The sequence below is a fragment of the Dendrobates tinctorius genome, unplaced genomic scaffold (assembly GCF_039654945.1).
Source record: "Dendrobates tinctorius isolate UK_male_01 unplaced genomic scaffold, ASM3965494v1 ptg000019l, whole genome shotgun sequence".
NCBI lineage: Eukaryota > Metazoa > Chordata > Amphibia > Anura > Dendrobatidae > Dendrobates > Dendrobates tinctorius.
Genome location: NW_027361687.1, coordinates 69,906,905 through 69,920,531, shown reverse-complemented (window position 1 = coordinate 69,920,531; position 13,627 = coordinate 69,906,905). Strand labels below are relative to the sequence as shown.

The following is a 13,627-nucleotide window of genomic DNA, read 5'->3' as shown; positions in this document are numbered from 1 at the left end:
CAAGAAAGCAAAAATTCTGCCGGGATATGTAAACTTTTGAGCACAACTGTATGTCTACATTGGCATTGACTGGTAGGACCTACTAGGTAGAGTAACAGTAATGGACTCATTGGTTCCAGACCATTTATGTAGACCATCAGAAAGCTAAAGATTCTAGTTATTACTCACAGTACATGACATTGCAGAAAAATGTGAATTTCATGGGCAGGCAAAGCAGGTGGTTCAGGACGGGCAGCCAGATGACACGCATGCACTCCTCATGCTTCTGAGCGAACCAATCTTTGCATTTCTTTATGCCCTCTTCTACCACATCTGTTCGGAGAGAGAAAACAGCAGCTTATGGGCAGAATCAGGCAAAGTAGCTCTGATAACCTTATGACCAGTCTAAGTGGACTACCAACTTCGCTAACTCACCACGCTGAATGGAAGGTGTCCACACAGGAACCATCCCTTCATCAACAAGTGTTGTTGTCCAAGAGGTTTTGCAGGCTCCATATACTTACACTCGCAACGCAACATTGTCTTAAGCTCCATCAACTTCTGCGTGGACGAGGTTTTTTCCTTATTTTGCACCAGTGCCTTGGTTTCCTTGTTGTAGCCTTCAGTGCTTTCCATTTCCTTCTCCACATCTTTGAACAGTGATGCAATGTTCATACTTCTGTTTTTCAGCTCCTTAGAAGTTCCCTAGAAATTAATGCATCTAATGGAAGTCATCTAGAAATCTATTTCCTGAGCTCAATTTGGAGGGTAGTAGAGTCATTGAAATGGTTCTGGTCTCCTCTAGAGTTTGGCAATCCTGGCTCTGCAAGCAAGCTGCAGTGGCATAAAACATGTGCAGTGTTCAGATGAAGCTCAGGTGAAGCCAAGTCCAAAACATCTCACTTCACTAATGCCAGGACTGAATGACTCTTCAAACCCTTTAAGGGAACCCTCTGGTTGTTTTATAAGGTTCCTTCCATAATAGGGCACATATTTCAAACTCTGGCCCGCAGGGTGAGTATATTTGGCCCGCGACGCCGGGCAGGTCTCGCGGGTATATTTGGCCTGCATCTGAGATGCTGATACAGTTAAAAGTAATGATGGAGGAGGTAGTATCAGCTGGCACTCCCTCTCACATCATTCCACCTCTGCATCTGAATTATCAGCATAGCATGTGCGATGAATTCATTACAACGCTCCCGCTGTACTGAGCTCTGCAGAGGATCTGATAACACCATGTTTGCCATTAAACTGTATGGAGTACTATTTGGGGCCGATATACTGTATGGAGCACTATGTGGAGCCATTATACTGTATGGAGGACTATGTGGAGCCATTTTACTGTATAGAGCACTATGTGTGGCCATTAGACTGTATGTAGCGCTATATGGGGCCATTATACTGTATGGAGGAATATGTGTGGCCATTATACTGTGTGGAGCACTTTTTGTGGCTATTACACTGTATGGAGCACTTTGTGGGGCCATTATACGTACAGAGCACTATGTCGGGTGCTGTATAGAGCACTATGTGTGGCGATTATACTGTATTTAGCACTATATGGGGCCATTATACTGTATGGAGGAATATGCATGGCCATTATAATGTATGGAGCACTTTTTGTGGTCATTACACTGTATGGAGCACCATGTGGCGCCATTATAGTGTATGGAGCACTATATGAGGACATCATACTCAATGCAAACTTTTTGTGGCCATTATACTGTATGGAGCACTACGTGGGGCCTTTCATACTGTATGTAGCACTATTTAGGGCAATTATACTGTATAGAGCACTTTTTGTGGCCATTATACTGTACAGAGCGCTATGTGGGGACATTATACTGTATGGGCACTGTTTCTGGCCATTATACTATATCAAACACTTTTTGGTGCCATTATACTGTATGGAGGACTATATGCGCCAGTATACTGTATGGATCACTGTGTGGAGTCATTATACTTTATGGCGCAATATGTGAGGCCATTATACTGTCTGAAGCTCTATGTGGAGCCTATTATAAGGTATGGAGCGCTATGTGGGGCCAGTATACTGTATGAAGTGCTATGTGAGGCCATTATACTGTATTAAACTCTATGTGAGGCCTTTTATACTGTATGCTAGATGGAGAATTTTTTGTGGCCATTATATTGTATGGAGCACTATGTGGGGCCATTATGCTGTATGGAGCACTATGTGGGGCCATTATACTGTATGGAGGACTATGTGGGGCACATTATGTTGTATGGAGCACTTTTTGTGCCCATTATACTGTATTGAGAGCTGTGTGGCAATTACGGTTGGAGAATTATACTTTAATGGGGTTACCATTCTTGTCGGGGGATTGAGGGAGGGGGTACAGTAGGGTTATCATATCGTGCGTGTGGGGGATAACTTGGAAGAATTCACTATAAGGGTAACATACTGTGTTTGGGACCACTTTTGTGTGCAGTTTACTTAATTATCTGTATTACTAAAGTTTTCTTTATGCGTTGTTATTACATATTTATATTAGGCCACTGGACCTTTTGCTTTTTACTGCTCTTACATATTACATTATTCCAATATTTAATTCTAAAATCCACTAATGAAAATGTAATTTGTTTGTGGGACGACCCCTTTAAGTTTGTTTCCATATGAAAAGTTAATTGTTATATTTGATGATAAGGAAAAATATCCTCAATTGTAGACTTTTTTTTTCTATAAATATCAAGTTTTGCCCGTGACTTTGTCCAAGCATTTAATTTTGACCCTCTGTGTATTTTAGCTTAACATCCCTGCTCTAGGGTGTCTACCCGCAGCCTCACCAGCAATTCTTTGAAGATCTTCTTCATAGGTCTCATTATATCTTTCCACATCATTTTAGTGTGGTTTATCTGTTGGTCCACAGTGCAGCTCACCGATCTTGCAATTTCTTCAATATTCTGCTGAAGATTTACAACTGGTCCTAGCAAAAAGTGGCCGTGTCACTGATCAATGATATATGTTATTTGATCAGTGAAAAATAAGGACAGATTCAATTTTTTTACCTGCATAGATTGAGGCCACCACGTTGATAATTACATATGTCCGACCCTCCTTGCCCAGAAGGTTGGGAATAAGAACAAGTGTAGAACAGCGAAAGTAGGAAGAGGTCGCCCATCCCAAAGCAAAAGTCCCTGAGGAATGACAAATCGGAGAAATAAGAGCAGAACATATATGTTTATGAAAAACTAACCCAAGGACATAATGTGTCCTATAAGAAAACTACAACCACGGTGGAGGTCTTCTTCATTGTCTAAGGCTACAAAAGATTCTCAGTCCGGACCATAGTTTCCTTGCTGTCTCAGGCCACAGAAGGTTCACAGTCCGGGCAATAATTTACTCGCGGTCTCAGGCCATAGAAGGTCCACAGTCAGGGACACGGTTTCCTCACTTTCTCAAGCCATGGAAAAGCTAGGTGTTACAGGGCGCATTCTTTATTGTTATCTCAGGCCATGCTGTCATGAAACTGTAGCAAGATTTCCCCTGGGCAATTGGTTCCTTCCCTGTCACTAAATCTAGCAGGACTCTAGGCTATCCTTGTATTCCAGATTACCCCTCAAGGTGAAGATGCTGCGGTCTCGTACCTTGTATGTTCCTATATGCACTTTCATCTGTTTCCTCCCCTACCTGGGGAAGTGTGGAACAGAATATAGGAAAACATAAACCTGACAGACAGGGGAACCAGACAGGGGTAAATGAAAATTACAATCATACAAAAGCACTCACCAAAGAACCTAGTGGAAATCAAGGGAACCATAGGAGGGGTAACCCAAATGGGGTTTGAATGGTATAAGTTGAACGGATCAGGTCAGATATGACCTTGGTCAGATGAGACATCATTTGAAGTGTGACATCTTTAAAGTGTTACATTATTATTATTATTATTATTATTATTATGCATTTGTATAGCGCCATTTATTCCATGGCGCTTTACATGTGAAAAGGGGAAATATAGACAAGTATAATAAACATCAATTAAAAAATAGGTAATTTGCGCTAGCAGGATAAATACTGAACAAACAGTGTATAAACTCACACAGTGTATAGACACATACAAGACACTTCTCTACTTCTCACACCAGGGGTAATACCGTTCATACGTTGCAAAGAAGTGTCCACAGTGGAACTGGTTCACAAAATGTATATAACGATACCTTCGTTCGGATGAATTAGGAACTAATAGAAGACTCCTTCCTCAAGCAGGCGCAAAATTTGGGCAATCTTATAGCCCCCTCTATTTCCAAACCTTCAAGTAGTATTACATCAAATCTGGAGAAATTACCAGGGGGTTTTTTTCCGTGTAGAAAGTGTGGCCCCTGCAAAAAACTGACCTCTAAAAAACAAGGAGTGATTACTAATAAATTTGCGGAGGTAAAAATTAAAGATTTTATAACCTGTGACACCACAGGGGTCATATATGGTATTACATGCCCCTGTGGGAAACTGTACATAGGACGCACAAAACGCCCACTGCATGTCCGGTTAGCAGAACATCTGCGCATTATTGGAAACAGATTTATGGGTCACCCACTTTCACACCATTTTGCTAATCAGCATGGAGGCTCTATTAAAAATGTTAAAGTTACGGGCATTAGAGTGGTTAAAAAAAGCTGGCGAAAGGGGAACTTTATCCAACAAATGTCAAGAGAAGAAAGTAGACTGATTTTTGAAATGAATACACTTGTTCCTAATGGCTTAAACAGCGAGATTGAATTGTTTGCCTTTAACCAATGAATATGGAGGCTGGAGATTGTGGGTATATAAGTAATTATTTGATTCCTATAGACCATCTCTGAGGAAGGAATCCGGTGATTCCGAAACGCGTAAGACAGTTTTTTGGTCTTTTTTGCGTTCACTAGCCAGTCACGTGGTGCTCCGCGTGACCGTGACGTCACGCAAGGTCCTGCACGTTTTGCTACCTTGCCGGCTTTTGAATTCTGTTCGCGCGGTTATACTCGCTGGGTGTCGGCGGCGGTCACGCGATTAGAAGGACGCTTGCTACCGGCCGGAGCAGCGTCCAATACCTGCATTCTCCAACTGAGCTTTAACGTTTTAAAGCCTACCACCGTCAGTATCACTACTGCTTGCAGCGTCACCTCTGCATCGGGACCCTGCTTGAGGAAGGAGTCTTCTATTAGTTCCTAATTCATCCGAACGAAGGTATCGTTATATACATTTTGTGAACCAGTTCCACTGTGGACACTTCTTTGCAACGTATGAACGGTATTACCCCTGGTGTGAGAAGGGGAGAAGTGTCTTGTATGTGTCTATACACTGTGTGAGTTTATACACTGTTTGTTCAGTATTTATCCTGCTAGCGCAAATTACCTATTTTTTAATTGATTTTTACTGTTGGACAAATTGGGTGGTTGTTGTCTATATTTGCAGCTGCAGGCCTTATCACGTAGGAACCAGCGCCTTTGTGCATATGTTTTTATGTTTTTAAGTATAATAAACATGTTTAAGACAAGGGACACACAAGTATATAAGGAGAGGGGACCCTGTCCGCGAGGGCTCACAGTCTACAGGGATGGGTGAGGATACAGTAGGAGAGGGTAGAGCAGGTCATGCGGTGGTTCAGTAGACCGAGGATCATTGCAGGCTGTTGGCTTGTCGGAACAGGTGGGTCTTCAGGTTCTTCTTGAAGGTTTCCATTGATGGTGAGAGTCTGATGTGTTGCATCAGAGAGTTCCAGAGTATGGGGGAAGCACGGGAGAAGTCTTGTATGCGGTTGTGGGAAGAAGAGATAAGGGGAGAGTAGAGAAGGAGATCTTGAGATGATCGAAGGTTGCGTGCGGGTAGGTACCTGGAGACCATGTCACGGATGTATGGAAGAGACAGGTTGTGGATGGCTTTATATGTCATGGTTAGGGTTTTGAATTGGAGCCTCTGGGCAATAGGAAGCCAGTGAAGGGCCTGGCATAGGGGGGAGGCTGGGGAGTAGCGGGGAGACAGGTGGATTAGTCGGGCAGCAGAGTGTAGGACGGACTGGAGTGGTGCCAGAGTGATAGAGGGGAGACCAGAGAGGAGGAGGTTGCAGTAGTTGAGGCGGGAGATGATAAGAGTATGCACTAGTGTTTTTGTGCTTTTGTGGTTGAGGAATGAGCGGATCCGGGAGATATTTTTGAGTTTGAGGCGGCAGGAGGAGGCGAGGGCTTGGATATGTGGTTTGAAAGAGAGCGCAAAGTCGAGGATCACCCCGAGGCACCGAGCGTGCGGGACTGGGGAAAGAGAGCAGCCATTGACATTGATGGATAGGTCTAGTGGAGGGGTAGAGTGAGGTGGGGGAAAGATGATGAATTCTGTTTTGTCCATGTTCAGTTTGAGAAAGCGAGCAGAGAAGAAGGCTGAGATAGCAGACAGGTATTGTGGGATTTCGATCAGTAAGGAGGTGAGGTTGGGTCCAGATAGGTAGATCTGCATGTCATCAGCGTAGAGGTGATACTGCAAACGGTGGGATTCTATGAGCTGTCCCAAGCCGAAGGTATAGATGGAGAATAGTAGGGGTCCTAGGACAGAGCCTTGAGGAACACCTACAGATAGCGGGCGAGGTGAGGAGGTGGTGTGTGAGAGGGAGACACTGAATGTTCGGTCTGTTAGATATGACGAGATCCAGGATAGGGCCAAGTCTGTGATGCCAAGAGATGAGAGAATCTGTAGCAGGAGGGAATGGTCCATGGTGTCGAAGGCAGAGGACAAGTCCAGGAGAAGGACAGAGTAGTGTTGCTTGCTCTTGGCGGTTAGTAAGTTGTTAGTGTCTTTAGTTAGGGCAGTTTCCGTTGAGTGATGCGGTCGGAAGCCAGAATGTAACTGGTCAAAGAAGGAACAGGAGGAGAGGTGGGAGGACAGTTCAAGATATATATGCTGTTCCAGTATTTTTGAGGCGTAAGGGAGAAGAGATATCGAGTGATAGTTAGACACAGAGGATGGGTCAAGAGAGGGCTTTTTGAGGATTGGTGTGATTGAGGCATGTTTGAAGGATGAGGGAAAGACACCATTTGTAAGTGAAAGGTTGACGAGGTGTGTTAGAGATGGGATGAAGACTGTGGCCAAGTTAGGGATGAGGTGGGACAGGAGTGGGTCGAGGGCACAAGTGGTGAGGTATGATCTTGACAGAAGGGTGGAGAGCTGATCTTCTGTCATGGTGGAGAAGCTGGCTTTTGCAGAACAGGGCTGAGCGGCAAAGAGGGGCATTGGGGGCTGCGGGTCAAAGTTTTGTCTGATCGTATCGATCTTCTGCTTAAAGAAGGAGGCAAAGTCTTCAGCAGAAATAAGAGGAGAGGGAGGAGGTGCTGTGGGACGGAGTAGAGAATTGAAAGTGTTGAAGAGCTGTTTAGGGCTGTGAGCCAGGGAGGATATGACAGATGCGAAGTACCGTAAGTTTGTTTTGCGGCAGAGAGCATGGACTTAAAGCTGGCAAGGGACTCCTTGTATGCGTTGAAGTGCTCAGTAGAATGGGTTCTCTTCCATCTCTGCTCAGCGGCCCTGGAAACCCGTCTCAGTTCTTTGGTCAGGCTGGTCAGCCAGGGCTGCCTGTTGATTGTTCGAGTTTTGCTCTGCGTTTCGGGGGCAGCCGAATCAAGTGTTGCTGTTATTGTGGTGTTATAAAAAGTGGTAGCAGCGTCTGTGTCATGAAGAGAAGCTATGTCTGTAAGAGGGAGAAGGGACTCAGAGAGTGATTGTAAATTGAGGTGTTTGAGATTCCAGCGAGGGTGAGTGGGTTTATGGAGCGGGGATTGCGGAGAAGGAGAGGAGAGGGAAGAGAATATCAGTGGGTTGTGGTCAGACAGAGGGAGGGGTGAGTTATTGAGATTAGTGAGGGAACAGAGATGGGCGAAGATAAGATCCAGCGTGTGACCATCTTTGTGAGTGGCCGCAGAGCACCATTGAGTGAGGCCGAGGAAAGCCATGAGCGTTAGAAGTTTAGAGGCAGCCGGGGTGGAAGTGTCAATGGGGATGTTGAAATCGCTCATGACTATGGTGGGGATGTCAGCAGAAAGGAAATGGAGTAGTCAGGTGGGGAAGTGGTCGAGAAAGGTGGAGATGGCTAGTTCTGGGGGGTGGTAGATGACAGCCAGTTGGAGGTTGGAGGGGGAATAGATGCGGACGGAGTGCACCTCGAACGAGGGAAGAGTAGCGGAGGGTGGCAGAGGAATTGGGGTAAAGGAGCAGGTATCAGACAGGAGCAAGCCAACTCCTCCACCACGTTTGTTGCTGGGGCGAGGGGTGTGAGAGAGATGGAATCCACCATTGGAAAGCGCAGCTGGAGAGGCTGTGTCAAAGGGAGTGAGCCAGGTTTCAGTGATGGCAAGGAAGGAGAGCTTGTTGGTGATAAAGAGGTCATGGATAAACGACAGCTTGTTGCAAACAGAGCGTGCGTTCCATAGGGCTCCGGGTAAGGGAGTTGAAGGAGTGGGGGCTGGATGAATAGGTATGAGGTTATCATGGTTGCGAAGACGTGTAGAGGATCATGGCAGGGTGTTAGAAGTGAGTGTGGGGATGTGTTGAGGAGGGCCAGGATTAGGGGATACGTCGCCAGCAATGAGGAGTAGCAGTCAGAGCGTTAGATGGTGGGAGCAGGATAGGACATGATGTGGCCGTGTGTGTCTGGAGAAAAAGGATTGTATGTGGAGGAACACTTCTGATGAAGAGGTGAGATGGCTGGGAAGGATGGAGGAGGAGATGAATAGTTCCTTACTAGGAGGGGGGATTACAGGAGTTAGGGAAAAATAGAGTAGTATGGGGGTAATTGTAAAAAGAAGCCGAAACATTGTAGTGGTGTTATAGTCAATTACCTTGCAGTCAAATTCCAGTCCAATTCTAGTCTAATTCACAGTAGTGTACTTAGAAATCTGTACTTTGAAATATGGATTTTGAAATAGATGGAGCCAACTACGTCTGGAGCAGACCCATGCTGCTGAATATATGTGCAGCTAAGAACAATCAGGTGTGAGTGAAAGTGGGGTGTGACTGCCCAGGCCAGATGTACTGAGTTAAGCTAAAGTCATAAAAGAGGGAAGGGGTTATACAGACCACTTAGCTGTGTGGTAAAGATAACAAGATGGAGTTTAATTGTGGATACAAGAAGATGGGTAAGCAATGCATACCATATACAATACAATGCAGTTCACATGGGGCATTCAGGAGCATGAGAAAGTGGTGGAAATTCAGCAATGCATACCATATACAATACAATGCAGTTCACATGGGGCATTCACGAGCATAAGAAAGTGGTGGAAATTCAGCAATGCATACCATATACAATACACTGAAGTTCACATGGGGCATTCAGGAGCATGAGAAAGTGGTGGAAATTCAGCAGTGCATACCATATACATCAGAAATATACCAGATTGATAAACCATGGTATATTCTCCTTCATGCTGCCATGTCCTGATCCATCTGCTTTCATCCACAGGTACGTCTGAACCCGCTTAATCCAGAATACCCACTGCACGCCTGAACCCCCATGCATTCCTCACCCTCTGTTTTTTAACTGGTATGTCTGTACTCTGTTTTTTTCCCCTGACTTTAATTCCATGTATCATACTTCAAACTTACTGTATGCATATTGATATGCCCATGCTCCTCACACCTAGTATTATTCTTCCATCTTATTCTGCCTCTTTCTCCAGCTTTGATGCTAGTCAAATGTCCTATTAACTGCAATCTGTTAATTGCTCCCTGTTGTGAACTGTCCTCCAGCCCCCTTCTCCTCCATCCTCTCTCATTCACCTGGCTTCATTTCATGGACATTTGAATGGTATAAGTTGAACAGAGCAGGTCAGATATGACCTTGGTCAGATGAGACATCATTTGAAGTGTGACATCTTTAAAGTGTTACATCAGAAATATACCAGAAATAGTCCAGAAATTGGTCAGAAGGTAAGAATAACCACTGCTTTCTAATTTTAATTGCCTTTCTTTTCTTACCCTGCTCTTTAACCATGCTCACATTTGCCATCACCATTTTTGCCCCACTAATCTTCACTCTCTTTCGCTATCCCCAAATCCCTGCACCCTTGAACCAAATAACTATCTCCCTCTCTCTTACCCCCACCTCGCTTCATCTGCAAACATACTCCTTAACCTCAGACCTCTCCTACTAAAATACAATACAAGACGATCACTCTCCCTCACCCACGTGTTTTCCCTTTCTCGCTTCTTCTCACTGCTGGTGACATATCCCCCAATCCTGCCCCCCAATAGCCTCATAAATCCCACTAATCCTCACCCCTATCTTTCTTGCACTAAGAGAAACTGCTCTCACACTTAAAACCTGTGCCACTGACCCCAACTCTCCCGCACCCTCTCTCTGGAGCACTTTGGAATGCTCGTTTCGTCTGCAACAAGCTCCACGTAATCCACGACCTCTTTACCTCTGGCAACCTTTCCTTCCTGGCCCTCACGGAGACCTGGCTGACACCCCCTGACACGGCCTCCCTGGCCGCACTGAGTTACAGCGGCCTCCACTTTAACCACACTCCTCGCCCTGACAACAGACATGGTGGTGGAGTGGGTTTCCTCCTTTCTAAAAACTGCTCCTTCAGCTCTATCCAACCCCCACCCTCCCTTATCCTCCCTTCTTTCGAGGTTCACTCTGTCCGTGTTAGGCGTCGGGTTCCGGGCACTGCACAGCGGGAATCCCGAGCCTTGCCATCGACAGTCTCCCTTTCCCCTCCGGCTGCAGTGAAGCCTGCTCAGCTCAGCAGACTCCACGATCCTGGCGTTCTGCCCACACCAGCATTGTGGGTTCGGTTGCTGCTGCCACCTCTAGTCCAGTTATGGCAATGCAGCCTGGCCAGCACCAAAAGACTCCAGAGTCTAAGTCCTTCCTTCGGTCCACTGAGCATGCTCATGAGATGATCTCCCATTGGGGATCGGGGGTCACATGCTCAGGTCCTTCTCCAGTTCTGATTGGTCCATCTGGAGGATCAGGAAGGTCTCGGAAGGGCACGGCTATAAAAGGTTCGCATGGCCGCCCCACCATGCGCTATGATAGACTCTGAGGCTATAGTATTTAGTGTATGTGTGATGATGGATGAATGAGCCTGTTGACTGACGCATTATAATTCCCCCTCCTTGGTTATTACGCATGAGTTAGGGTAGGAATTGGAGTCAGCACAGCAGCTCTGACACTGCATAGCGTCGCAGTGTTCCTCACCGTCCTCCTCTTGCGCCTTGGGCGTTGGCCAGTACAGGCCTTCTGGACCACCGCTACCGCAGCGTCCGCCTAAGTAACGCGATGCGCCTCAGAAGCGATTTCCAGCTCAGTTGATAGGCTGGTTAGTGGCATCCGTCAGGGCGGACAGTGCACCCGTACTAAGCGGTGGTTCACACTACCGTGACCTGTGACGCTAACGGGTTGCGGTTGTTCACCGGCCGGCACGCGCCTCGTGAAGTAAAGGGGTTCATGCCTGTTCGCACTGGATTAGTGTTTTCCCACCCGTGTCCAGCTCTCTCCTACACGCCTTCTCCCCATTGTTTTAGCTGCAGTTGGTCACCTCTGCACGGTGGGCCCTGGACTGCGAACGCACCTTATATATTATTTCATCTTTATTATTTGGCGCATTCCGCCAGCCTGTAACATTATCATAGCACCAGGGCCTGGCTAACAATGGCGGACAAGCAGCGCCTGCAGCGATGTGTCCAGCAGCTGGAGGGCAGGTTGTCCGCTCTCGAGCGCACAACTTCAGCTGCGGACGTCACTGCAGTCGCCGTCCAGGCGGCAGCGGAGGCAGTCTCCCACGCCTCCATGTCCACGCCTGCCCCGACATTGTCCCGTCTCCTGTTGCCCGACAAGTTCTCGGGTGACTACCGCCTGTAGGGGTTTCGTGAGCCAGTGCTCTATTCAGCTTGAGTTACTGGCCACGCGATTCCCTTCAGAGCGGGCTAAGGTGGGGTTCATCATCTCCTTACTGTCGGGCAGGGCTCTGGAATGGGCCACTCCACTATGGGAGCGTGGTGATCCCGTGGTTTTGAGTGCTACTCAGTTCCTGACATCTTTAAAGCAGGTTTTCTTGGGGCCACGGGTCACACACGACACATCTCTCCAGCTATTGGCATTAGCACAGGGCTCCCTCTCGGTCAGCCATTCTGCCGTCCGTTTTCGGACACTGGCTTCTGAGCTGGAATGGCCTGATAAGGTACTCATCCCTATATTCTGGAGAGGTTTGGTGGGGCACGTTAAGGATGCCCTAGCGACCAGGGAGGTTCCTGTTAGTCTGGAGGAGCTGATTACCATCTCCACCCGCATTGATCTCTGTTTTACGGAGCGCGGGTTGGAGCGTTCCGTAAAGGTGTGCTCTCGAGCGCACACCTTCAGCTGTGGACGTCACTGCAGTCGCCATCCAGGTGGCAGCGGAGGCAGTCTCCCACGCCTCCATGTCGAAGCCTGCCCCGACATTGTCCCGTCTCCTGTTGCCCGACAAGTTCTCGGGTGACTACCGCTTGTAGGGGTTTCGTGAGCCAGTGCTCTACTCAGCTTGAGTTACTGGCCACGCGATTCCCTTCAGAGCGGGCTAAGGTGGGGTTCATCATCTCCTTAGCTGGAATGGCCTGAAAAGGTACTCATCCCTGTGTTCTGGAGAGGTTTGGTGGGGCACGTTAAGGATGCCCTAGCAACCAGGGAGGTTCCTGTTAGTCTGGAGGAGCTGATTACCATCTCCACCCGCATTGATCTCCGTTTTACGGAGCGCGGGTTGGAGCGTTCGCACTCCAGACCAAGGATTAGGTTGGCTCCCGCCTTCTCTAGACCTCTGGACCTACCCGATCTGGGAGTCGCTCCCCCGGAGGCCACGGCCGTGTCTCGCACCAGTTCCAAGTCTCGCCTGGTGCGAACCTCCACACTTTGCTTCCAGTGTCGACAGCCTGGTCACCTGGTCAGCAGGTTCCCTCTGCGGTCGGGAAACGACCGCGTCTAGTGGTAGTCGGAGGAGGCCTACTAGACACTGGAGCTTTCTCCTCCAAACTTTCCTTCAGAGGGACGTTAGAGTGTGGTATTTCCACCTGGGAGGTAGAGGTCTGCGTGGACTCCGGGGCGGAGGGAAACTTTATGTTCTCGGCCCTCGCCCAACGGCACGCAATTCCCTTGGTGCCACTTCCTCACCCCGTGACCATTAGGGTGGTGAACGGTTCAACCTTACCATCCCAAATAACACACCAGACAGCTCCTCTGGGGCTCTCGCTCTCGCCGTCTCACCAAGAGACATTGTCTCTCCTCGTTATGCCCGAGGGCATCGACCAGGTCCTTCTAGGAGTTCCTTGGTTGCGTTGCCACTTTCCCATATATAGTGGTCCTCGGGGAGAATACTGGGTTGGAGCAAGACCTGTGAGGATAGGTGTTGTGAGTTCATTTTCCCCTTCACTACTGAGGCCCGAGGAACTCCCTCTTCTGGTGAAGAAAGGTAGTGAGCCTGATTGTCAAACACCTGGGGCTGATGATGATGACTGGCTGAGTGGAGTTAATGACTGGATATAAGGCTGCCGACGCCCTTCTGGCCTGCGGCTGATTTCTCTGTGGACTTCTAGGAAACCAGTCTGATTCCTGCTCATCTAAAGCTAAGATTTCTGCTTTGCCTTTTTGCATTAGTGTTTTGTTTTCCTTGCTTTTCTGGATTCTGC

General features: G+C 47.6%; 1 protein-coding gene across 1 annotated transcript in view; it reads right to left on the bottom strand.

Moving 5' to 3' along the window:
• DCST1 (DC-STAMP domain containing 1) overlaps positions 1-13,627 on the bottom strand; it is a 40,763-nt gene that overhangs the window by 18,252 nt on the left and 8,884 nt on the right. Inside the window, exons 4-7 of the mRNA XM_073567286.1 lie at positions 3,010-3,138; positions 2,788-2,927; positions 504-684; positions 169-312 (exon numbers count right to left, since the gene is read on the bottom strand). Coding sequence (XP_073423387.1) covers positions 169-312; positions 504-684; positions 2,788-2,927; positions 3,010-3,138 — 594 coding nt within the window. The remainder of the gene's footprint in view (positions 1-168; positions 313-503; positions 685-2,787; positions 2,928-3,009; positions 3,139-13,627) is intronic.